This window comes from Salmo salar, chromosome 18 (assembly GCF_965601325.2).
Source record: "Salmo salar chromosome 18, fSalSal1, whole genome shotgun sequence".
In the NCBI taxonomy this organism is placed as follows: domain Eukaryota; kingdom Metazoa; phylum Chordata; class Actinopteri; order Salmoniformes; family Salmonidae; genus Salmo; species Salmo salar.
Window position 1 is genome coordinate 49,250,378 of NC_138308.1, and position 20,946 is coordinate 49,271,323.

The 20,946-nt window shown below is 41.9% G+C and overlaps 1 protein-coding gene across 1 annotated transcript in view; it reads right to left on the reverse strand.

The window, feature by feature from the left end:
- The window catches only part of LOC106577433 (disintegrin and metalloproteinase domain-containing protein 9), a 37,057-nt gene extending 31,013 nt beyond the window's left edge, over positions 1-6,044 (reverse strand). The window contains exons 1-5 of the mRNA XM_045701183.1: positions 6,028-6,044; positions 2,200-2,309; positions 2,018-2,094; positions 1,837-1,915; positions 417-493 (exon numbers count right to left, since the gene is read on the reverse strand). Coding sequence (XP_045557139.1) covers positions 417-493; positions 1,837-1,860 — 101 coding nt within the window. The 5' untranslated portion in view covers positions 1,861-1,915; positions 2,018-2,094; positions 2,200-2,309; positions 6,028-6,044. The remainder of the gene's footprint in view (positions 1-416; positions 494-1,836; positions 1,916-2,017; positions 2,095-2,199; positions 2,310-6,027) is intronic.
- Positions 6,045-20,946: the final 14,902 nt, after the last annotated feature.

A 20,946-nucleotide genomic window follows, 5' to 3' on the forward strand; every position in this document is an offset into this window, starting at 1 on the left:
GTAGGTCAGTTTGTAGAACATGGCTCCAGGTCCTCTGTAGTTCAGTTAGTAGAACATGGCTCCAGGGCCTCTGTAGGTCAGTTTGTAGAACATGGCTCCAGGTCCTCTGTAGTTCAGTTAGTAGAACATGGCTCCAGGTCCTCTATAGTTCAGTTAGTAGAACATGGCTCCAGGTCCTCTGTAGGTCAGTTAGTAGAACATGGTTCTTACAACGCCAGGATATTAGGTGTGATTGCCACGACCACCCATAGATCAAAAATGTATGCACGCACAACTGTTAGTGTATGAACGCAACATAACTGTTAGGCGATTTGGATAAAAGCTAAATGGCATATATTATTATAATATAAGACAGACCTGAGGTCAGTAGGTACTGAGAGTTAGTATTATTATATATAAGTGAATGAGGGACAGACCTGAGGCCTGAGCAGGTGCTGAGGGCGACCAAAGATTCTTCATGATCCTCCACATCCCCATGGTAATAACAATGGACCTGACACACACACACAACCAAGTGACAGGCAGCTATAAACAGGCATGTAATTTAATACCACCATGTGGAAATATACAGTCAAAACGTATGTATGTACAGCACCAGTCAAAGGCTTGGACTCATTCAAGGGTTTTTCTTTATTTTTACTATTTTCTACATTGTAGAATAATAGTGAAGACATCAAAACTATGAAATAACACATATGGAATCATGTAGTAACAAAGAAAGTGTTAAACAAATCAAAATAGATTTTAGATTCTTCAAAGTAGCCACCCTTTGCCTTGATGACAGCTTTGCATACTCTTGTCATTCTCTCAACCAGCTTTATGAGGTAGTCACCTGGAATGCATTTCAATTAACAGGTGTGCTTGGGCCAAGAAACAGAAGCAATGGACATTAGACTGGTGGAAATCTATCCTTTGGTCTGATGAATCCATGTTTGAGATTTTTGGTTCCAACCGCTGTGTCTGAGACGCAGAGTAGGTGAACGGATGATCTCAGCATGTGTGGTTCACACCGTGAAGCATGGAGGAGGTTGTGTCACGGTGCTTGGCTGGTGACACTGACCATGATTTATTTAGAATTCAAGGCACACTTAACCAGCATGGCTACCACAGCATTCTGCAGCGATACGCCATCTGTTTTGGGCTTAGTGGGACTATCATTTGTTTTTCAACAGGACAATTGACCCAACACACCTCCAGGCTGTGTAAGGGCTATTCGACCAAGAAGGAGAGTGATGGAGTGCGGCATCAGATGACCTGGCCTCCACAATCACCCGACCTCAACCCAATTGAGATGGTTAGGGATGAGTTGGGCCACAGAGTGAATGAAAAGCAGCCAGCAAGTGCTCAGCATATGTGGGAACTCCTTCAAGACTGTTGGAAAAGCATTCCTCATGAAGCTGGTTGAGAGAATGCGAAGAGTGTACAAAGCTGTCATCAAGGCAAAGGGTGGCTACTTTGGAGAATCTAAAATATATTTTGATTTGTTTAACACTTTTTTGGTTACTACATGATTCCATATGTGTTATTTCATAGTTTTGATATATTCAATATTATTCTACAATGTATTAAATAGTAAAAATAAAGAAAAACCCTGGAATGAGTAGGTGTGTCCAAACTTTTGACTGGTAGTGAGATATATAGATATCTATATCTATCCACCCCCCCACCCCTCGCATCGTGCCTAGCCCTCCCCACCCAGCTCGTCAGTCCCCCTCCCACCCCAGCCAGCTTGTCAGTCCCCCTCCAACCCCAGCCAGCTTGTCAGTCCCCCTCCCACCCGAGTCTCCCCTTACAATCCACCCAATGTCATTCTGTAATGTAGTCTCTGCTACTTACATCAGGTTTAGGATATGTAGACATCAGATTCCCACTGGCATCATGGGAAAACTGAACAAAGCTTTTGGATAAAAACTCTCTGATAAAAGAAAAAATTAAAATACACCGATCACTCCACAAGAATATAATTGTGTGACCTTAAGGTCATTACTAGTATGTAATAGAAGATAAACTGACTTACGTGTTCTTTTTAAGATGGAGGAAATGTTCCTTGTTGTCAATGATCAGTGAATAAGAACGTTCATCGGGTTCTTCAGTCTGAAATGAGTTGCAACAACAACACAGTCACATGAAAATACACCAGTCGTCATTTACCATCGTGTGTTCAAACCACGAGTTGGGAGACCTGTAGATGTATCTTACCTTTCCCGATTCAGGAAGTCTGTCGGCATCTCTTGCCCATCTCCTGTGAATAAGCTGAGGCTTTACAATCGTGTAGCTGGAAAGTTTAGATGTTTGTCCATTGAAAATATCTGGGAAAAAAAGGTAGAAAGAACAGCTAGGAACTACTGGCCTACTCATGTTCCAATGGCCAATGTCCCGAACGGCCATCACACACAGCTACAGTCTGATCGGCCAATCAAACAAAACAGCTAATTCATTAAGAAACATCAATCTACTGAAAATGTGTCAATGATGACATACTGGCATGGTCCCAAGTTAAATAAATGAGTGGAAAACACGATGTATTGCTGAGTATAGGTGACTCATTAGGCGCCTTCGACATTGAAGCCGACTTGAAAGGCGAATCGAGACGGACTGATGTACAAATCACCTTGCGTCATAAACACAGGGCCTTGCGAAAGTATCCTTGGATTGCATCACATTTTATTGTGTTACAAAGTGGGATTCAAATGGATTCAATTGTCATTTTCTTTTATCAACAATCTACACAAAATACTCTTGATGTCAAAGTTGATTTATTTTGTAAACATTTTTTAAAGATTAATAGAAAATAAATAACAAACATAGACTTCCCTGAATCAATACATGTTAGAAACAGCTTTGGCAGCGATTCCAGCTGTGAGTGTTTCTGGGCAAGTCTCTAAGAGCTTCACCACACCTGTATTGTGCAACATTAGCCATTATTCTTTAAGCTCTGTCAAGATGTTGGGAATCATGGCTAAACAGCAATTTTAAAGTCTTGCCATAGATATTCAAGTAGATTTAAGTCAAAACTTAAGTCAGTGAATGTTGGTTTCTTGGTAAGCAACTCCAGTGTGGATTTGGCCTTGTGTTTTAGATTGTCCTGCTGAAAGGTGAATTCCTCTACCAGTCTCTGGTATAAAGAAAACCTGCTTCAGTTTTCCTCTAGGATTTTGCCTGTGTTTAGCTCAATCCCATTTTATTTTTATTCTGAAAAACTCCCCAGTCCTTAACGATGTCAAGCATATCCATAACATGATGCAGCCACCACCATGCTTGTTAACAAGGAGGCAGTTCAGGTGTCAGCATGCTTAGTTAAGTTTCGATGGTGCCGAGCGGAGCTATTCTACCCGAACGAGTCTGCTCGCATACTCCCTTAAAAGATATTCACTTGAAAAAAATGAGATAGATATCTCTATCTCTAATAAATAAATAGGCAATTGTACTGTTTGTTTTGAGACGCCGTAGTCAGTATACACTTCCTCAAAAGTCTGAATTAATCTATGATTCATTAATTTTAATTTTTTGCAAAGGAGATCGTAGTCGCACGATTTTGCATCTGACTAGAATGATTGGTGCAGTATTTTCTCAAGTGAAATGTTTTTCTCATGAGCACGAGTCGTCTCGTTGAATGACAACAGGCACTTAATTGAAAAATCCCTACTGTTGACCAATCGTCGACGAGGCAGCGTAGACTTTGGCTTGCCTCGGGGAAAAAAATCTTGTGTCCAAACAGCCCAAATAAAAACACTCGCCAAAGTCCAAAACAAACATAAATGTCACAAAATGTTTTCATAATATATGCACGAACTGTTCTGAACTGTTTCGGCTGGGAAGCATGCGGACGCCTTTACTTAGTGATGCGTTGTTTTTGCCCAATTTCTTTTTGGTGCATTTGGACAAAAAGAGTGTTCTTTTTTTTTTTTTTACAGTATTACTTGTTGCCCTGTTGCATACAAAATGCATGTTTTGGTATATTTTTATGATGTATATATATTTATTTTTTTCACTGTCATTTAAGTCGTTATTGTTGAATCACTAGAATGTTGATCCATCCTTAGTTCTCCCATCACAGCCGTGTTTTAAAATCACCGATGACCTCATGGTAACATCCCTGAGCAGGTTCATTCCGGTCCTGCAGCTCAGTTCAAAAGGACGACTGCCACTTTGATGTGTGTGTGGTTTAATACATAATCCACAGCATAATTATTAACTTGACCATGCTTAAAAAGAGATATTCAATGTCTGATTTGTTATTGTTACCCATCTACCAATCAATGACCTTCTTTATGAGGCTTTCAAAAAAGCTTCCTGGTCTTTGTAGTTTCGATAGTTGACTGAGGGACCTTACAGATGTTGTATGTATGGGGGACAGAGAAAGGGGTTAGTCATTCACTACTAGACTGAGGGACCTTACAGATGTTGTATGTATGGGGGACAGAGAAAGGGGTTAGTCATTCACTACTAGACTGAGGGACCTTACAGATGTATGTATGGGGGACAGAGAAAGGGGTTAGTCATTCACTACCAGACTGAGGGACCTTACAGATGTATGTATGGGGGACAGAGGAAGTCGTTAAAAAAACCCCACAGCAACCTGTATTATTCCACACAGAGTGAATCCATGTAACTTATGTGATTTGTTCATCCAAATTTGACTCCTGAACCAATTTAGGCTTGCCTAAACAAAGGGGCTGAATATCTATGCAACGACAATATTTTACTCATCTAATTTTTATGAATATATTTTTTTTTAACGTTTCCACTTTCAGAGTATTTTGAGTATATTGTTGACAGATCGACGGCGTGACGTCAGCGGGCAGATCGACGGCGGCACGTCAGCGGGCAGATCGACGGCGGCACGTCAGCGATCCATTATTGGTTAAACGGGTTCTTACCACGTAACCACCATACCGCCAGAGTCTGTACTTCTGTTTTGAAGCCAGATGATGAGTCTGAGCCGTATTTCACCGTTAGTTTTACACAAATCATTTTAAATCTGCAGTTAGTAAAACTGACGATTGTTTATTTGTTATTAAAAGTACTAACGAGTGTATTGCTGTTTATACGAGTGCACTGTTGTTTGTACGAGTGCCTGACGAGTGTACTGTTGTTTGTACGAGTGCACTGTTTGTACGAGTGCCTGACGAGTGCACCGTTGTTTGTACGAGTGCACCGTTGTTTGTACGAGTGCACCGTTGTTTGTACGAGTGTACCGTTGTTTGTACGAGTGTACCGTTGTTTGTACGAGTGTACCGTTGTTTGTACGAGTGTGCGTACTGAGACTATCACCCTGATCTTGACTACACTAGGTAGTTGGGCTACTTCCCACGCTGCCGTGGGACAACAATGCCACAGATGTCTCAAGTTTTGCATGAGAGTGTGCATGCTGACTGCAGGAATGTCCACCAGAGATGTTGCCTGAGAATTTTATGTTAATTTCTCGACGAAAAAAATGCATCCAACATCGTTTTAAAGAGTTTTGCACTACGTCCAACCGGCCTCCCAACCGCAGACCACGTGTTACCACGCCAACCCAGGACCTCCACATTCGCTTCTTCACCTGCAGCCACCCGGACAGCTGATGAAACTATTTCTGTCAGTAATAAAGCCCTTTTGTGGGGAAAAAAATAAAAAAATAAAAATAAAAAAAATAAAAAAAACTCTGATTGGCTGGGCTTGGCTCCCCTGAGGGTGGGCCTATGCCCTCTTAGGCCCACCCATGGCTGCGTCCCTGCCCAGTCATGTGAAATCCATAGGATTATGGCTTGATACATTTATTTCAATTGACTGATTTCCTTATATGAACTGTAACAAAGTAAAATCATTGAAATTGTTGCGTTTATATTTTTGTTCAGTATAAGTTATTTCTTGTATAGACTGCTGTCTTAATTGAAATAAACTTCTGTGAGGGGGAAATAATTGCCACATTAACTACCATCAGCAACACCGTTCTACAGCTGCCCAGTGGGAAGCACCTCGGGTTCAGTTTGCTCCTGGCAGATATCGGCTAGGTGAAGCGACCATCTGTGCTCTCATACTCACTAAAGACCGTGGCTTGAAAAACTAGAAAAAAAACACAGCAATATTACCGATGTTTGTCTCTCTTGAGCCACCGTAGCAACAACATAGCCAGAAACATTTCCTCAAAATTGTCTATATTAATCTTCAAAACAGACCTCCTGCAACTCAACACGGACATTTTAAAAGTTTCCTGTTTCCATGAATTGAGGAAGAAGAAAACATTTCTCTGTGCGACACCAAACAGTACGTGACCTGTAACTCCCAGTAACAGATAACAAAAATATTTGTTTAAATCACATTATCTGATGTAACAATCTGTAGCTAGTTCTCTTGGCTTCCAGAACACAAAAACTAAAGTCAACTTCCCACTTTCTATTTGTTAACCTTAAATAAAAATAGCAAAACTAAAGAAAATATAAAATGTTAATCTCTAAACAAGTGAAATGACATTTTTGAAAAATGTATATATTTTTTGTGGTGTGTCATATTCCATTTTGTATTTGTTTAGCCGACGTTTCATATTCGGTTCCACGCATTAAAAACTGATTTAGGATCATCTCTTACCATCACAGCCCAAACCTTCAGGCACATAAGAAACAATAAGACCGACCCCGGATCAGAATTTATAACAAGCGCTAACTAAAGTAATTATTTTGTGCGGAAGCACAACGTGTCGCAGAGAGTTGCTGTGAAATAGCCTCTATTGGTGGTTAATAAGTAAAGTGAAACGGTATGATAGACAAAGTAACCTTGTTATCAGGTAGGCTACATTTCACAATCCAATTCCCGAGGCATTGTAATCACAACAGGTAACGAAGAAGGCTATCACCTAAAGAGAATAAAAAATAAATAAAATAAAAACATTTCAATCTCTCACCCACCTTTATTGTTCTCGGTTCCAACGATGCAACAAATTAGAAAGACTAAAGCCACTAGACTTTTCCCCAGCATGGTCCTTGCTACAGCATTTGTCCATTGACGACAGCTGTGTTATCGGGCTGTGGAGGCGGACAGGGCAGGTGAGAAGACACCTGTGAGCCGAGGAGGTGTACCTAAAGTTACTCTTCTTCTGTGGGGTTTATCGGCGTTATGGTGCATTATCGCCACCTACTGTACTGGAGTATGGGAGTATTCCCACATCTTTAGAGAACGTTTCCTTCAGAGGAACTCCTTAGGTCATTCTCATTTTCATAGGAACGTTTCCTGTAAGGCCATTCCCTTCATTTCTAATAGATCTAACACAGAACGTGTTTACCATGTTCTCTGAACTTAACATGTTCTTAACATGTTTTCATGGAAACATTACAAGCTCATTCATGTGTCCAGTTTTCTGTGAATTAGGAGAATATTCCATGTCCCAACAAACATTTGCATTTTTTTTATTTCACCTTTATTTAACCAGGTAGGCCAGTTGAGAACAAGTTCTCATTTACAACTGCGACCTGGCCAAGATAAAGCAAAGCAGTGCGACACAAACAACAGCACAGAGTTACACATGGAGTAAACAAGTGTACAGTCAATAAAACAATAGAAAAAAAAGAAAGTCTATATACAGTGTGTGCAAATGTTGTGAGGAGGTAAGGCAATAGAAAAATTTAGAAAAATGTTTTTCACAGCAGGTCTTATTACTGTTGCAGAGCCAATCAAGGCCCTGATTGGTGACCCATCCATTCCTAGTTCTTTGACAGTTGGCAGGGTTAGGGATATTCACACACAGTGGTTTTAACATGCAGTGTTTTCAACTTACATGATTACATTTTCTATTTATTTAACCTTTATTTAACCATTGAGACCCAGAGTCTCTTTTTCAAGGGAGACCTGGCCAAGAAGGCAGCAACAATCAATACATTACAGAACTAAAACATACAACAATACAGCACAACATGATCCAGCCTAAAGAAAAGCATTTACACTCCTCCATAACAGAGTCTCCCGTCAATATTTTAAATCCATTCAGTGGCACTAACATATCTAGATGAAGCATGGATTGTAGACTGTTCCATGCCTCTGGTGCACAAGAAGAGAAGACAGTCTTGTCTAATACTGTGAATGTCCTGGGGACTTAAAGTAGCAACCACCTAGCAGACCGGGTATGGTAACTGCTGGTGGTGAAGGAGATCAGACTACAGAGGTAAAGAGGGAGTTTACCCAAAAGGGCTTTGTAGATGAACACATACAAATATAGCTTTCTGTGCATATAAAGTGAGGTCCAACCTACCATTTGGTACAATGTGCAATGGTGGGTGAGTGACTTGGCATTTGTAATAAAGCACAAGGATGCATGATAAACAGAGTCCAGTCTCTGTAAGACAGAGGAGGTTGTATGATAAACAGAGCCCAGTCTCTATAAGACAGAGGAGGCTGTATGATAAACAGAGTCCAGTCTCTGTAAGACAGAGGAGGCTGCATGATAAACAGAGTCCAGCCTCTGGTAGACAGAGGAGGCTGTATGATAAACAGAGTCCAGTCTCTGGTAGACAGAAGAGGCTGTATGATAAACAGAGTCCAGTCTCTGGTAGACAGAGGAGGTTGTATGATAAACAGAGTCCAGTCTCTGGTAGACAGAGGAGGCTGCATGATAAACAGAGTCCAGTCTCTGGTAGACAGAGGAGGCTGTATGATAAACAGAGCCCAGTCTCTATAAGACAGAGGAGGCTGTATGATAAACAGAGTCCAGTCTCTGTAAGACAGAGGAGGTTGTATGATAAACAGAGTCCAGTCTCTGGTAGACAGAGGAGGCTGTATGATAAACAGAGTCCAGTCTCTGGTAGACAGAGGAGGCTGTATGATAAACAGAGCCCAGTCTCTATAAGACAGAGGAGGCTGTATGATAAACAGAGTCCAGTCTCTATAAGACAGAGGAGGCTGTATGATAAACATAGTCCAGTCTCTGTAAGACAGAGGAGGCTGTATGATAAACAGAGTCCAGTCTCTGGTAGACAGAGGAGGCTGTATGATAAACAGAGTCCAGTCTCTGGTAGACAGAGGAGGCTGTATGATAAACAGAGTCCAGTCTCTGGTAGACAGAGGAGGCTGCATGATAAACAGAGTCTAGTCTCTATAAGACAGAGGAGGCTGTATGATAAACAGAGTCCAGTCTCTGGTAGACAGAGGAGGCTGTATGATAAACAGAGTCCAGTCTCTGGTAGACAGAGGAGGCTGTATGATAAACAGAGTCCAGTCTCTGGTAGACAGAGGAGGCTGCATGATAAACAGAGTCCAGTCTCTATAAGACAGAGGAGGCTGCATGATAAACAGAGTCCGGTCTCTGGTAGACAGAGGAGGCTGCATGATAAACAGAGTCTAGTCTCTATAAGACAGAGGAGGCTGCATGATAAACAGAGTCCAGTCTCTGGTAGACAGAGGAGGCTGCATGATAAACAGAGTCTAGTCTCTATAAGACAGAGGAGGCTGTATGATAAGCAGAGTCCAGTCTCTGGTAGACAGAGGAGGTTGTATGATAAACAGAGTCCAGTCTCTGGTAGACAGAGGAGGCTGCATGATAAACAGAGTCCAGTCTCTGGTAGACAGAGGAGGCTGTATGATAAACAGAGTCCAGTCTCTGGTAGACAGAGGAGGCTGTATGATAAACAGAGCCCAGTCTCTATAAGACAGAGGAGGCTGTATGATAAACAGAGTCCAGTCTCTGTAAGACAGAGGAGGTTGTATGATAAACAGAGTCCAGTCTCTGGTAGACAGAGGAGGCTGTATGATAAACAGAGTCCAGTCTCTGGTAGACAGAGGAGGCTGTATGATAAACAGAGTCCAGTCTCTGGTAGACAGAGGAGGCTGTATGATAAACAGAGTCCAGTCTCTGGTAGACAGAGGAGGCTGCATGATAAACATAGTCCAGTCTCTGTAAGACAGAGGAGGCTGTATGATAAACAGAGTCCAGTCTCTGGTAGACAGAGGAGGCTGTATGATAAACAGAGTCCAGTCTCTGGTAGACAGAGGAGGCTGTATGATAAACAGAGTCCAGTCTCTGGTAGACAGAGGAGGCTGCATGATAAACAGAGTCCAGTCTCTATAAGACAGAGGAGGCTGTATGCATATACAACAAGTCACCATAATCAATTACAGAGAGAAAAGTGGCCCGAACAAGCTTATTTCTAGCCATAAGTGGGAAGCAAGCCTTATTCCCGAAAATAAAAACCCAATTTCAATTTAAGCTTCCTCACAAGATTATCCATATGAACTTTAAAGGACAACTTGTCATCCAACCAAATACCTAGGTATTTATAGGATGACACTTTTTCATTGGATAAGCCACCAGGTGTGACAATGCTAACGTTCTCTGGCAGAGTTCTAGCTCTGGTAAAAGGTCATGAATTTAGTTTTTTTTGTAGACCAGTTTTTCAAGACCAGTTTGAGACCATAAAGGGAGGCCTGCAGTGACTGAAAAGCAGTGTGGAGCTCTTCAACAGCCTGAACCAGAGATGGAGCACATTAATACATGACTGGATCATCTGCATATTTCTAATTTGTTGATTTATTTATATGTATATATTTGTGGTACTGTATCAGTTTCAATACAGTGTTATTGGATTACTGTTCCACTTGGCTGGTTGCATCCCATTTCCCAAATTGTTATTTAAATTTTTTAATTTCACCTTTATTTAACCAGGTAGTTCTCATTTACAACTGCGACCTGGCCAAGATAAAGCAAAGCAGTGCGACACAAACAACAACACATGGAATAAACAAACGTACAGTCAATAACACAATAGAAAAAAATATATATACAGTGTGTGCAAATGAGGTAGGATAAGAGAGGTAAGGCAATAAATAGGTCATAGTGGCAAAATAATTACAATATAGCAATTAAACACTGGAATGGTAGATGTGCAGAAGATGAATGTGCAAGTAGAGATACTGGGGTGCAAAGGAGTAAAAAAATAAATAACAATATGGGGATGAGGTATTTGGATGGGCAATTTACAGATGGGCTATGTACAGGTGCTCTGACAGCTGATGCTTAAAGTTAGTGAGGGAGATATGAGTGTCCAGCTTCAGTGATTTTTGCAGTTCGTTCCAGTCATTGACAGCAGAGAAATGAAAGGAAAGGCGGCCAAAGGAGGTGTTGGCTTTGGGGGTGACCAGTGAAATATACCTGCTGGAGCGTGTGCTACGGGTGGGTGCTGCTATGGTGAAATCATTAATACAAATTGAGAACAACACAGGAGCTAAAATGGAACCCTGGGGCACACCTCTAATAATCTCTAGACAGCTAGACTTGTGATTGTCAGTATATACACATTGTGTTCTGTCAGAAAGATAGTTCCTAAACCAATTTACTGCTCCTTCACTGAGACCAAAGTTATGGAGTCCAGCTAGCTGTGTGTTCATAAAAATAATAATAATTATTCAACATGTCCTTAACTGCGATTTGAACTCACAACCCCTTGGTTCACAGTACTCCAATCTCCCTGCTCCACCACCATGCCTGTCAGCTGATATGAAGACTTTACTGTAGTAGTCACTGTAGTGTATTTACTGTAGTATACTGTAGTCTTTACAGTTAGCTATACTATAAATACTGTAGTAGTCACTGTAGTGTATTTACTGTAGTATACTGTAGTCTTTACAGTTAGCTATACTATAAATACTGTAGTAAAATAACCCCAGCACACTGTAGTATTTACAGTTAGCTATACTATAAATACTGTAGTAGTCACTGTAGTGTATTTACTGTAGTATACTGTAGTATTTACAGTTAGCTATACCATAAATACTGTAGTAGTCACTGTAGTGTCTTTACTGTAGTATACTGTAGTATTTACAGTTAGCTATACTATAAATACTGTAGTACAATAACCCCAGTATACTCTAGTCTTTACAGTTAGCTATACTATAAATACTGTAGTAAGATAACCCCAGTATACTGTAGTCTTTACAGTTAGTTATACTATAAATACTGTAGTAAAATAACCCTAGTATACTGTAGTGTATTTACTGTAGTATACTGTAGTCTTTACAGTTAGCTATACTATAAATACTGTAGTAGTCACTGTAGTGTATTTACTGTATTATACTGTAGTATTTACAGTTAGCTATACTAAAAATACTGTAGTAGTCACTGTAGTGTATTTACTGTAGTATACTGTAGTATTTACAGTTAGCTATACTATAAATACTGTAGTCGTCACTGTAGTGTATTTACTGTAGTATACTGTAGTCTTTACAGTTAGCTATACTATAAATACCTTAGTAATATAACCCTAGTATACTGTAGTCTTTACAGTTAGCTATACTATAAATACTTTAGTAAAATAACCCTAGTATACTGTAGTGTATTTACTGTAGTATACTGTAGTCTTTACAGTTAGCTATACTATAAATACTGTAGTACAATAACCCCAGTATACTGTAGTCTTTACTGTTAGCTATACTATAAATACTGTAGTACAATAACCCCAGTATACTGTAGTATTTACAGTTAGCTATACTATAAATACTGTAGTCTTTCTCCCTGAGGAAACCTACTGGAGAAATACTAAAATTACACCTTTTCCATAACCTGTAAATAGGACTGGGGGTCTGACCGGATAGTTCAGAGCTTCTGCTCTTTTCTAACACAATGTATGATCTATACTTGGCATGTAGGTTTTCCACTTATGGGTGGCACAAATTGGGATAAGGGGGAGGAGAATGGGCAGGGTATATGCAAATTAAATACTGTAGTTTTTACTATAATTTAAAAAATGTTGTGTTTTTGCATACTGTAGTGTTTTTGCGGACATGACTGTAGTATTTCCTATAGTACTCTACAGTATACTACAACATTCTATAGCACGTACTACACATGATCGAGGGATACTACAGTGTGTAGTATAGTATTCTACAGTGTGTAGTATAATATTCTACAGTGTGTAGTATAGTATTCTACAGTGTGTAGTATAGTATTCTACAGTGTGTAGTATAGTATTCTACAGTGTGTAGTATAGTATTCTACAGTGTATAGTATACTATTCTACAGTTTACTACAGTGTGTAGTATAGTATTCTACAGTGTGTAGTATACTATTCTAAGGTGTAGTATAATATTCTAAGGTGTAGTATAGTACTCTACAGTTTACTACATTAGGTAGTATAGTTTTCTTACAAAAACATTCTTCCTCCCTAGAATTGTTAGCTGGGATAGCATCTCTCTCTCTCTCTCTCTCTCTCTCTCTCTCTCTCTCTCTCTCTCTATCTATCTGTCTCTCTCTCTCTCTCTATCTGTCTCTCTATCTTTCTCTATCTGTCTATCTGTCTATCTGTCTCTCTATCTGTCTATCTGTCTCTCTATCTGTCTATCTGTCTCTCTCTCTCTCTCTCTCTCTCTCTCTCTCTCTCTCTCTCTCTCTCTCTCTCTCTCAACACATGTTCAACAGTTTCAAATTCCTGGCAGTAACCACACCTTCCTGATGAATGCCTTCCTTTTAGATGCAATAAGTTGTTCAGCCGGATGTGTCCTACTCTGAGTCCAGTGAAAATGGCCTCCTCTTTCCTGTCTCTTTCTGCCATCATGTTCTCCTAACTTTAACACCCAAACATAGATAGAATGTTCCCCTGACTAACGGAAAACACTCAAACAGTAGGGGGACATTATGGGTAACATTACAAAAACATTCTTTCTCCCTAGAATTGTTAGCTGGGATAGCAATTATCTCTCTCTCTCTCTCTCTCTCTCTCTCTGAAACCTCAATGTCCACCTCCACACCTCCAAGGACTGAAAACCTCAATGTTCCCCTCCAAGGGCTGAATCCTCAATGTCCACCTCCAAGGGCTGAAAACCTCAATGTCCACCTCCAAGGACTGAACCCTCAATGTCCACCTCCACACCTCCAAGGGCTGAAACCTCAATGTTCACCTCCAAGGGCTGAAACCTCAATGTTCACCTCCAAGGACTGAACCCTCAATGTCCACCTCCACACCTCCAAGGGCTGAAACCTCAATGTTCACCTCCAAGGGCTGAAACCTCAATGTTCACCTCCAAGGACTGAAACCTCAATGTCCACCTCCACACCTCCAAGGGCTGAAACCTCAATGTCCATCTCCAAGGGCTGAACCCTCAATGTCCACCTCCAAGGACTGAACCCTCAATGTCCACCTCCACACCTCCAAGGGCTGAAACCTCAATGTTCACCTCCAAGGGCTGAAACCTCAATGTTCACCTCCAAGGACTGAAACCTCAATGTCCACCTCCACACCTCCAAGGGCTGAAACCTCAATGTTCACCTCCAAGGGCTGAAACCTCAATGTTCACCTCCAAGGGCTGAAACCTCAATGTTCACCTCCAAGGGCTGAAACCTCAATGTCCACCTCCAAGGGCTGAAACCTCAATGTTCACCTCCAAGGGCTGAATCCTCAATATCCACCTCCAAGGGCTGAACCCTCAATGTCCACCTCCAAGGGCTGAAACCTCAATGTCCACCTCCAAGGGCTGAAACCTCAATGTCCATCTCCAAGGGCTGAAAACCTCAATATCCACCTCCAAGGGCTGAACCCTCAATGTCCACCTCCACACCTCCAAGGGCTGAACCCTCAAAGTTCACCTCCAAGGGCTGAAACCTCAATGTCCACCTCCCCTGTCGTACCCGACCATGGGTTAGTAGTATCTCATATAACAGGTCTTATCCCTCCACCCCCACATGAGCTGTGACCCCAGTAAATCGAGCCTGTATACCCACCTGTCTAACCTCACCATGGGTTAGTAGTATCTCGCATAACAGATCTTGTCTGCTACGTGAGTTAAATGTTTGCAGACTCCTCAACATGGCATATAAGTCAGAGCATATAACTACATCTGTTCTGCTTGGCTTCCTCCACCCACTGAGTGTACAAAACATAAGGAACTATTTCCAGGACAAACTGACCAGGTGAATCCAGGTGAAAGCTATGATCCCTTTATTGATTGTCACCTGTTAAATCCACTTCAATTAAAGAATGATCTTTTTAAGCCCTGAGGGAATTGAGACATGGATTGTGTGTGTGTGTCATTCAGAGGGTGAATGGGCAAGACAAAAGATTTAAGTGCTTTTGAACGGGGTGTGGTAGTAAGTACCAGGCACACCGGTTTGTGTGAAGAACTGCAACGCTGATGCGTTTTTCACAATCAATCGTTTGCTGTGTGTATCAACAATGGTTCACCACCCAAAGGACATCCAGCCAACCTTAACACAACTGTGGGAAGCATTAGAGTCAACATGGGCCAGCATCCCTGTGGAACTTGACACCTTGTAGTCCATTCCCTAACGAAATGCTACCTTACCTTAGGGCCTAGGCTACCTTACCTTAGGGCCTAGGCTACCTCACCTTAGGGCCTAGGCTACCTCACCTTAGGGCCTAGGCTACCTCACCTTAGAGCCTAGGCTACCTCACCTTAGGGCCTAGGCTACCTCACCTTAGGGCCTAGGCTACCTCACCTTAGAGCCTAGGCTACTTTACCTTAGGGCTTTGGCTACCTCACCTTAGGGCCTAGGCTACCTCACCTTAGGGCCTAGGCTACTTTACCTTAGGGCCCAGGCTACCTCACCTTAGGGCCCAGGCTACCTCACCTTAGGGCCTAGGCTACCTCACCTTAGGGCCTAGGCTACTTTACCTTAGGGCCTAGGCTACCTTACCTTAGAGCCTAGGCTTCCTTATTTTTTAGGGTATTAATTCATAAAATGTCAGTGTATTTCAGTAGAATATACAATATATATAATACATACTTTTACACATCCATAATAATCCAAATTATTTATATTATTTTTCAACGCACTAAATGATTTAATGTTTTTTTTTTTTAGCAGTCAACGAATGTCACAACCTTTCTAAGAACTCATGTGGAAACGTCGTGTGAAGCGCCAAGAAAATATCCGCTGACTCAACGCCAGTACGACTTCACTTCCACCGGTGTTTTCAGGGAAGTTGAAGAGGACAAGTATGGGTCCGTTTTAAGACGCGTTCGTTTTCAGCAAACATTGGAATTTTGAATGCGGGAGGCAACCCGTCTGTCCAGGGAGTCTACGTCCTCGCTATTTGTTCTCTGTTATTGTGTCGCCATCTTGTGGACAAACTGACAACAAACCGAAATATGCGTGAGTCAGACTGATCAAATCAAACTGTATTTGTCACATGCGCCGAATACAACAGCTGTAGACGTTACCGTGAAATGCTTACTTACAAGCTCTTAACCAACAATGCAGTTTTAAGAAAAATAAGAGTTAAGAGAAATATTTACTAAATTATCTAAAGTAAAAAATCAAAGAGCCACAACAAAATAGCAATGACGAGGCTATATACAGGGGATACAGGTTAGTCGAAGTAATTCAGATAATATGTACATGTAGGTAAAGGTAAAGTGACTATGCATAGATAATAAACAGAGAGTAGTAGCAGATTTTTTTAAAAAAAATCTGGGGGGGTCAATGCAAATAGTCTGGGTAGCCATTTGATTAGGTGTTCAGCAGTCTTATGGCTTGGGGTGTAGAAGCTGTTAAGAAGCCTTTTGGACCTAGACTTGGCGCTTCATGACCTCTTGCCGAGCGGTAGCAGAGAGGACAGTCTATGACTAGGGTGGCTGGAGTCTTTGGCAATTTTTAGGACCTTTCTCTGACACTGCCTGGCACAGAGGTCCTGGATGGCAGGAAGCTTGGCCCCAGGGATGTACTGGGCCGTACACACTACCCTCTGTAGAGCCTTGTGGTCTAAGGCTGAGCAGTTGCCATACCAGGTGGTGATGCAACCAGTCAGGATGCTCTCGATGGTGCAGCTGTATAACTTTTTGACGATCTGAGGACCCATGCCAAATATTTTCAGTCTCCTGAGGGGGAATAGGTGTTGTCGTGCCCTCTTCACGACTGTCTTGGTGTGTTTGGACCATGTTAGTTTGTTGGTGACGTGAACACCATGGAACTTGAGGCTCTCAACCTGCTCCACTACAGCCACGTCGATGTTAATGGGGGCGTGCTCGGCCCTCCTTTTCCTGTAGTCCACGATCATCTCCTTTGTCTTGATTACGTTGAGGGAGAGGTGCCGGCTTTTGGCCGTTCACGTCACGGGCCATACATAGACCGGTGCCCAGCAGCTCAGCATAATTGATTTCGCCCATTGACTCAATATGAACCAGAAAAAAAGGAGCCTATGAAATGTCTCGCTTTCTCTTCCATCTCTGGCGTTACTGCCCAGAGCATTGTTTCCCAATCCTGGTCCTCTTGGGGACCCAAAGTGGGGCACATTGTTCGTGTTTGCAGCACTAACACACCTGATAGAGTACCAAAGTATGAGTCATAATACCCATAAAACCTAGCGGTCAAACAGGGAAATGGCTCCAATAATTTTTCCACGATAGTGGATATTAGAAACACTTAAGATAAGGGCTGTGTTTTGTGTAGGCTTACCCTGGCGTGACGTTTTGATAACAGTGTACATCTCTCTAGGACAACGTGACTTTTAGCAATATATTCGTATGTATTATAGCCAAATTCATTTTGGAGTGGAGCTTTATAGTTACGGAGTGACGTCACGTGCCGTGTACCTTCAAAATAATTCAGCAATGGTTTTCCATCATAATTTTTCTCAATAAAGAAAATTAAACAGAAGGAAAAATCAACCCCTGTCGAACGGATACAATTTTTTTTATAGATCTTTAGAAAATGTCTCATATATCTGCAGTTTCCATTACACATTGTTGACATTTGTTTTTTTTAAATAAACCTGGGTCAACGGAAACCTGCCTAGTGTGTGCATCCCAAATGGCACTGTATTCTGTATGTAGTGCACTACCTGGCCACGCTGTCAGCACAGTGGTAAGGTTTCTCAAAATGACACCGTATTCTGTACTAGTGCTCTACTTGGCCGCGCTGTCAGCACAGTGGTAAGGTTTCTCCAAATGACACCGTATTCTGTATGTAGTGCACTACTTGACACCGCAGTCACCACAGTGGTAAGGTTTCTCCTCAGTTGTGTGGAAGGGAGAGAGGTTAGTGCTTTGGTGGCCACAGGGGATTCAAAACTCTATTATTGTACTTGTGCTTGCATCATCAAGTTTTTTTTAAGCCCCAAGTTTTTTTTAGGCCTGTGCTTTGTCTACAGAGGCAGTATTATTTGTCCAACTCACCTTAAACCACACCAGAAGGATATCAAACTTACCCGTTTGGTCAATGTGGCAAGAGTTGTTCAACCCGAAGCAGCTTGAAGAGGCACCAAATAACTCACACAGAGGATAAACCTTACCACTGCTCTGTTTATTTATTTCACCTTTATTTAACCAGGTAGGCTAGTTGAGAACAAGTCCTTTATTTAACCAGGTAGGCTAGTTGAGAACAAGTCCTTTATTTAACCAGGTAGGCCAGTTGAGAACAAGTCCTTTATTTAACCAGGTAGGCCAGTTGAGAACAAGTTCTCACTTACAACTGCGACCTGGCCAAGATAAAGCAAAGCAGTGCAACAGAAACAACAACACAGAGTTACACATGGAATAAACAAACATACACTCAATAACACAATAGAAAAAAAGAAAGTCTATATACAGTGTGTGCAAATGTCATGAGGAGGGTATGGCAATAAATAGGCCATAGTAGCAAAGTAATTACAATTTAGCAGATTAACACTGGAGTGATAGATGAGCAGATGATGATGAGCAGATGATGGTGTGTAAGTAGTGATACTGGTGGGCAAAAGAGCAGCAGAGTAAATAAAAACAATATGGGGATGAAGTAGGTAGATTGGGTGGGCTATTTACAGATGGACTATGTACAGCTGCAGTGCAGGAAGAGTTTTAGTCTGGTAGGAAAGCTGAATAGACACCAGCTAACTCACACAGGAGAGAAGCCTTACAACTGCTCTTAGTGCGGGAAGGGTTTCAGTCTTTTATCAAATCTGAAGAAGAACCAGCTAACTCATGCAGGAGAGAAGCCTAACCACTGCTCTCAATGCGGGGATAGTTTCACCAGTTTATATTTCCCAAAGATTCACCAGCTAACTCACACAGGAAATAACCCTTACTTACCACTGCCCTCAGTGTGGAAAGATTGACATTCTGGTTGGAAACCGGAATAGACACTAGATAACTCACACAGGGGAGAAGCCTTACCGCTGCTCTCAGTGTGGGAAGTGTTTCAGTCAGTCATTCAATATGAAGACACACCACTTAAAGTATCACAGCCCTGACATTGGACAGAGTTCTGCTGCATCAGAAGAAAGTTAACTACAATCTACACAAGTAAAACACATGTAAACACACCCAACCATCTGCTGGGCTAAAATAGAGCAGGGTTTCTTGCTGCATTAGTGTTCAATCTACTTGTCTTTGGTCATCTCTATCAGCTCTCAGCGTTAACCTAACCTATTGTTTTACCACTTCATTTAATAAACCCTGGATAACATGTCATAAACCCTGGATAACATGTCATAAACCCTGGATAACAAGTAATAACTAACACACCCAGTCCTATAGCTAACACACCCAGTCCTATAGCTAACACACCCAGTCCTATAACTAACACACCCAGTCCTATAACTAACACACCCAGTCCTATAACTAACACACCCAGTCCTATAACTAACACACCCAGTCCTATAGCTAACACACCCAGTCCTATAGCTAACACACCCAGTCCTATAACTAACACACCCAGTCCTATAACTAACACACCCAGTCCTATAACTAACACACCCAGTCCTATAGCTAACACACCCAGTCCTATAGCTAACACACCCAGTCCTATAACTAACACACCCAGTCCTATAGCTAACACACCCAGTCCTATAGCTAACACACCCAGTCCTATAACTAACACACCCAGTCCTATAGCTAACACACCCAGTCCTATAACTAACACACCCAGTCCTATAGGTAACACACCCAGTCCTATAACTAACACACCCAGTCCTATAGCTAACACACCCAGTCCTATAGCTAACACACCCAGTCCTATAGCTAACACACCCAGTCCTATAACTAACACACCCAGTCCTATAGCTAACACACCCAGTCCTATAGCTAACACACCCAGTCCTATAGGTAACACACCCAGTCCTATAACTAACACACCCAGTCCTATAGCTAACACACCCAGTCCTATAACTAACACACCCAGTCCTATAGCTAACACACCCAGTCCTATAACTAACACACCCAGTCCTATAGCTAACACACCCAGTCCTATAGCTAACACACCCAGTCCTATAGGTAACACACCCAGTCCTATAACTAACACACCCAGTCCTATAGCTAACACACCCAGTCCTATAGGTAACACACCCAGTCCTATAACTAACACACCCAGTCCTATAACTAACACACCCAGTCCTATAGCTAACACACCCAGTCCTATAGCTAACACACCCAGTCCTATAACTAACACACCCAGTCCTATAGCTAACACACCCAGTCCTATAACTAACACACCCAGTCCTATAGCTAACACACCCAGTCCTATAGCTAACACACCCAGTCCTATAGGTAACACACCCAGTCCTATAGCTAACACACCCAGTCCTATAACTAACACACCCAGTCCTATATGTAACACACCCAGTCCTATAACTAACACACCCAGTCCTATAGCTAACACACCCAGTCCTATAACTAACACACCCAGTCCTATATCTAACACACCCAGTCCTATAGCTAACACACCCAGTCCTATAGGTAACACACCCAGTCCTATAACTAACACACCCAGTCCTATAGCTAACACACCCAGTCCTATAGCTAACACACCCAGTCCTATAACTAACACACCCAGTCCTATAACTAACACACCCAGTCCTATAGCTAACACACCCAGTCCTATAGCTAACACACCCAGTCCTATAGGTAACACACCCAGTCCTATAACTAACACACCCAGTCCTATAGCTAACACACCCAGTCCTATAGCTAACACACCCAGTCCTATAGGTAACACACCCAGTCCTATAGCTAACACACCCAGTCCTATAGCTAACACACCCAGTCCTATAGCTAACA